Here is a 6,030-nt window from a genome sequence, read left to right as displayed (position 1 = left end):
CGAGAGGGAGGGTCTCAGAGGTAAGGCTGTGCTAACGGACAGCACCCACGGCACGGACTTCACTCACTGTACGAACGGTTTTCACAGCACGGCTACGTGCCGGTACTATTGGCGCTGTGACATATGGCGCAGACGGCGCTCACCGCACAGTGACTTGCCGGCGCGACCGGCACTCGAAGGATGACTGGCACTCACCGCTTCGTTTTTGCTCTTTGACATGACTGAAACAGCTGCGGGTAACATTTCAACCGTTCAAAACGTTCAAACAAATTCAAAGCGTGTTAATTCAAAGCTTATTTCTTGCCGAAAGTAACGGGGAAATACTACCGAAGTGTGCCTCCTCCTTTCGGGGACGCAAGTGATGACAGCAACGGTCATTCCGTAATCCTCCCCTTGCATGATACGTTATTTGTTACTTGTGTTATCTGCACGCGTACTCTGTAAGTCCTCTAGCACACACTGCGCAAATACAATTCAAACGCGAACCATAAAAGCATGCTTCTTCCCTTGGCCTCCACCGACCACATCGCATCCCCTAAAACATCACTTCTGCGGCCTGCAGCTCCAGTTGCCAAGCTAATGTAATGCGTAACCGGTTCCGCCCCGTCTTCCTTACGTAATTCAATTCATCTACCTGCACGGGAGCTGGCGGCGCCCCTGGCCCAACGGGTTCCCACTGGCGGCGGGCGGCGGCGGCGGCGGCGGCTGCGGGCAGTTCACTGTCGGCCGGCGCTGGGCGACGCGGCGCCACATACCAGTCCGCCCGCCGCGCGTGCTGGCTGTAAGACCACTACTCTGTCCGGATTCTGGACCGTGGTAACACGCTGTGAACCAAGCGAGGAGTGGAGCCGTCAGGACCGACTCAAGGCTGATCCAGGAGTAGTGCTGCCAACAGTGTTCGCTCTGGAGTTACACGGACAGTAGCAGGCAGAGACAGTGGTGATCCAGCGGTATAGACAGCGGTGACCAGCCAACATCGACGGCGACAGCGGACATAGACGGTGGTGAGCGACGGGCTGAGCGGTGGTGATCCATCGACAGGGCACTGGTGATCCAGGACCGAGCGTTGTTGACCGGCAGACAGGGCCGGCAGTGTCGATCAGCGGCGGCTTCCCTGCCGCGGCCACCGCCCTGTGCTATCGATGGGACGGCCGAGCGATGACGGAACTGCCGGTCCCGGCTGGGACCCCGGTGTGGCGAGCAGTGACAGCGGCGCCCAGCTGACCGGCGGCGACCAGAAGGCCTACAGCACGTTTCCGGAGGCGGGGTGCGGCGGCCGGCGGCCGGCCTACTCGCTGCGCCAGAAGCTGATGCTGCTGGTGTTCTCGATGGGCAGCCTGCTGGCGGGCTCCTGTCTGGCCATGATGATCCCGTTCTTCCCGCTGGAGGCGCAGCGGCGCGGTCTCTCGCAGACACTGACCAGCGGCGTGTTTAGCGTGTTCTCGCTCACCCAGCTGCTAACCTACCCGCTGATGGGTCGCCTGGTGACCGTCTTCGGCATCAACCGGCTCTACTGCGCCGGCATGACCGTCACCGCCCTCTCCAACATCGCCTTCGGCACGCTGTTCCGCATCGAGAGCGCCCAGTCGTTCATCGTGATGTGTTACGTGGTGCGCGTGTTCGAGGCGATGGGCACGGCGGCGGTGATCACGACGGCGCTGACGATGGCGGCCAACCAGTTCTCCCACAACACGTCCACGGCGGTGGCCGTGATGGAGACGATGAACGCCATCGGCCTGTCGCTGGGCGCCGCCATCGGCGCCGGCCTGTACCACCTGGGCGGGTTCGCGCTGCCGTTCTACTCGCAGGGCTGCTTCATCCTGTGTCTGGTGGTGCTGAGCGCGCTCTACCTGCCTGAGGTGGAGGCGCCGGCCGAGCAGCAGCGCTCCGACTTCTTCTCCATGCTGCGCGTGTTCGTGTCGGCCGGAGAGAACTGGCTCTGCTGTGCCATCGTGTGCACTACGGCGGCCATCTGGACCACCATCGACTCCAGCATCGCGCGCTACGCCAGCGACACGCTGGGCACGACCCCCTCTCAGATCGGCCTGTTCTTCCTGGTGGCCACGGGCGGGTACGCCGTCTCCAGTCTGCTCTGGGGCCGGCTGGCCGACCGGCTGGTCAACATCTACCTGCTCATCTCGGGCTGCCTGCTGGCCACGGCCTTCGGTCTGGCGCTGATCCCGCCGCTGCCGGGGCTCGGCCTGCGCCCCTCCTGGTGGCTGCTCGGCCTCGGCCTCACCGTGAAGGAGGTGTTCCAGGGCGGCGCCTACGTGCCCGTGCTGAACCGCATGATCACTGTGACGGTGCGCCAGGGTCTGCCGGCTGACGTGGCCACGCAGGCGTTCACGGCCAGCGTGTTTGGCACGGTGGCCGCGGTGGGAAACGTGCTGGGACCGGTGACGGGCGGCGCCGTCATCGACGCCACCAACTTCACCTTCATGGTGCGCTGCCTGGCGACGCTGACGGCGGCGGTGGGCGGCGCGGCCAGCGTGCAGGCCCTGCGGATCGCCTGGTGGCGGCGGCGCAGTGTCGGACGGGAGGACCCGCCTGCTGAGCTGAGCTGAGCTGAGCTGAGCGCTGAGCGGGCTGAGCTGCGGCGGGGGCAGAGCGGAGCTCATAGAAACACTCTGAGACGGGCAAGAAGCTGTGATGGACAGTGTGACGGAACTCGCGGAAGGTAGTAAGGAAACAGTAACCATCAAGAAACATGTGTAGGTTTGGTCGATTGCTTTTTATACCGCCATATACTCGTTATCGTACAATACTGACTGGTTTGGCTCGTTCATATCGACAGTGGCCTCGACACGACCCTGAAGCTATCAACGAATCATAGACCTCTCCATATCTCTGAGGTATATACAGAGGTCTATGGTCGAGAAGTGCCATCGACAATCAGTGCCATACTATTTAGACTGCAGTTATATGGGAACACCAAGGGCATCGGCTGCCACTAAGCCGAACGGGGACGCTCGAAGGTGCAGGGATATAGGCTCATGTTGCTTTTCTCGTAACATGTCTGTCATTCTTTCATGCCTGTTCAGCGTTGAGCTTAGACTGACTATATAACCCATTGTCATGAATCATGACTATAAGATGCCTCTTCGTTGATGATACGCTATGATATGCTGTTTTCATGTCGCTATGTAAACGTTTTTATGCATATCTGTATAGCATAAATAAAACAAATAATTTCTTTCCATGACTTATTGTTGAGACTGAGCGTGATAGCGTTATCGTCGTCAGGTAGGTAAGCACCTACGTGTGCTTAGGGTTGAGGGGGGCCCGCCCATGGCGGGTCAAACCCCAACCTCTCTTATTTCATAAAATGCTCGACATTTTATTAAATCATTGACATCCGTTTTCAAGAACGAAGATGGATCTTCTTGTAGGTACTTATTTTTTATCTCTAGTTGAGAGGTTGTACTTATAGAGACAAAAATATGGAGTCAGTAGAATTAAAAGTAGATAAATACTAAATATGATAAAATAGCAAGTGAGATTAACTGGGCGTTATGCTCCACTGGTATGGGCGTTATGACCCATGGGTGGGGCAAGACGTCCGTTTGCATTCCTCTTAATTTAGACGGCGTAATTAAATAACCACGCATGCACCATATTGAAGAAAGAGGAAGGGAGGCGAGACTTTTGTCATTTGGGGCGTGGTTTCATGCATTGATGGTATCTGAGTTTCATTTCAGCTCTAATTAATTTCATTTGTGTTTTCTTCTTTCGGACATTGCTTCGTCTCCTGTTGTTTGATTCTTAACCCGACAGGCGGTGCCGGTGGGCCTCTCGGCCACCTTCCGCGCGGTGGGGGGCATTTCCCCCCCCCGTATCTCCGAAACTACTGGGCGGATCCGCAAAATTCAAACGGCGTTCGAATGTCCTATCAAATATGTCGAGGGATGTCCAATTTTATTGACCTCGGAGTCACCGATGACGTCACAGGTCAGGTCAAAGACAAAATGTTTGGCCGTTCACGGGTCTTCTAGGGAATGCGCTATAGCATCGAGAGAAACGCATTTTATCGAAAATCAGCGATAGGGCGTCAGTTGCCTAGTACATATATTGCTATTGGAGGTCACTGATAACACCAGGTCAGGTCACAGGTCAGGTCACCAAGGGATAAACCCAAATTTACTAGGGCTGTGCGATGCATGTTTTATGGCCAATTTTTCATTTCCAACTCAATGGTGTTGGCTTTAAGACAATCAGGAACGGTTTAGGTCACTTTCTGGTGGAGGTCAGGTCAAAAAAGGTCGAATTCCAAAGTTGACATTTTTGCATAAACTGGGTATTGATTCGATGATAAAAATTTAGTTTGAAAATTTGACGTCATCAATTTTGAACAGTTTTTTCGCTATTACTTGGCCAAAAAAGAGGCATCGATCTAAAATTGGGTATGTGAATAGAAGTTGGTAGGGGTTATCATATATATTCGTTTTTTTCGAAAACGAAAAACTTTTTGGATTTGTTGGCTATTAGATTAAAAAAAATGTTTTGATTTTTGGGGTCAAATTAAAAAATTCCAAAATTTCGAGACTGCAGTTTAGTAGCCCTGGTAATTCTACACCTTTTATGTCTTAAAGGGACTATCCCACCTTTAACATGGGGTTTGAGTTGAGATAGCCAAGTTTGCGGCGAGGTTCAGAAACCACTATCTATCTAGGTTGCAACCCCCGCGGCCTCTTGGTGTTGAAGAAATTCGTTCCCTTCATTTGAAAATGGGCCTTGTACAAGGCCCTATCTTCAACATGGAGCGACCGTTAGTGTGACGTCACCTCGTTTAGTCATTCTGATTTAAATGGGTTTGTTCGTTGAAAAATCGCTTAAAACTTGGTCTGAACTTTGTTGTGGTGCCTACAGAGTAAAAAGAATCAGCTTTATGACAGTAATGTGGCCTGGGGAAGGAGGTAATTTTGGGCTGTGACGTCACGTATTTGAAAGTTTGTGTTTGGAATATGGGAAGCCTAAGATGTTTAATGAAAAATAAATGCCAGAACCGTGTTCCTGGTCATCCAATCTATAAAGTCGGGCACAATTTAACTGGTTTTAACAACATTTTAGAAGGTGGGATAGTCCCTTTAAACGTTTTTTTTCTGTATCTTCAAAGCTATAGGCCTGACAGCTCTTCCCGCGAAACTTTTTTTGTCGAAAATGGCAGAAATGACGTCACTCTGACGTCATTAGCGGCCAGCCTATCATAGCCTTTGGATTTTTTCACAATCTGTAAAAGTTACTCCCGGGAGGATACTGAAAGTTTGGTAACGATCGGCGCAGCGGTTCTGGACTCTGGAGATATATCGTGAACTAAAGAGGGGGGGGGCAAAAAAAATGCTTTTCCCCACCGCCTTGAAGGTTAAATGTATTAACCCTCGCCCCGTTGGGGGGGGGGCCATTTTGGCCCCCCCCCCTGTGGTTTTTGCTGAATAGCAAGAAAACGGCGGCGCGCAGCGCCGCCAAATTTTTAGGACCTTCCCGGGCATCAATTTCACACCTTCACACCAAATTTCAAGTCTTAGGTCACCTTAGGTCAGGAGTTATTGAGGTCAAACTGAGGTCATGTTCGAGCAAAAATGAGCAAAAAGCATGCAATCTTTAAACGCTCACCAAATCTACAGTTATCAAGCAATTTCAAAGTTCTTTATATGGTCTAGTAGACAAAAAGCGGCGCTACAAAACTGCTCTCTCGGATTTTCGAAATTTTGGGTTTTTGACCCAAAAAAATTCAAAAAATTGATTTTTTTAGAAAAACTTTAAAAAAATCCAAAATTTTTCCGAATTTCGAAAAAACCGGAATATATGTGATAGTCCCTGCGCTCTTCTATATACATACCAAATTTCAGATCGATATCTTGTTTTTTGGCCAAGTTATAGCGAAAAAACTGTTCAAAAATGATGACGTCAAATTTTTGAACTCAATTTTTAGCGATTCTAGACCTCGTACGGCAAAACAAAGACCACCATTGAACTCCCCGTGACGAGCTGCGTCGATTCGATACCCATTTTATGCAAAAATATCAACTTTGA

The 6,030-nt window shown here is 51.6% G+C and overlaps 1 protein-coding gene across 1 annotated transcript; it reads left to right on the top strand.

Moving 5' to 3' along the window:
* Nucleotides 1-1,142: 1,142 nt before the first annotated feature.
* Nucleotides 1,143-2,564, top strand: LOC122389057 (MFS-type transporter SLC18B1-like). Its single transcript, XM_043380725.1, has one exon. The coding sequence runs from the start codon at nt 1,143-1,145 to the stop codon at nt 2,562-2,564; it is 1,422 nt and encodes a 473-aa protein (XP_043236660.1).
* Nucleotides 2,565-6,030: the final 3,466 nt, after the last annotated feature.

Source organism: Amphibalanus amphitrite, unplaced genomic scaffold, assembly GCF_019059575.1.
Source record: "Amphibalanus amphitrite isolate SeventyFive unplaced genomic scaffold, NRLGWU_Aamphi_draft 000343F_arrow, whole genome shotgun sequence".
Taxonomy (NCBI): domain Eukaryota; kingdom Metazoa; phylum Arthropoda; class Thecostraca; order Balanomorpha; family Balanidae; genus Amphibalanus; species Amphibalanus amphitrite.
This window is presented reverse-complemented; position numbering and strand designations above follow the sequence as displayed.

Excerpts from the sequence above, each read along its gene's own strand:
- LOC122389057 (XM_043380725.1), top strand. The coding sequence starts at position 1,143 with ATGGGACGGCCGAGCGATGACGGAACTGCCGGTCCCGGCTGGGACCCC.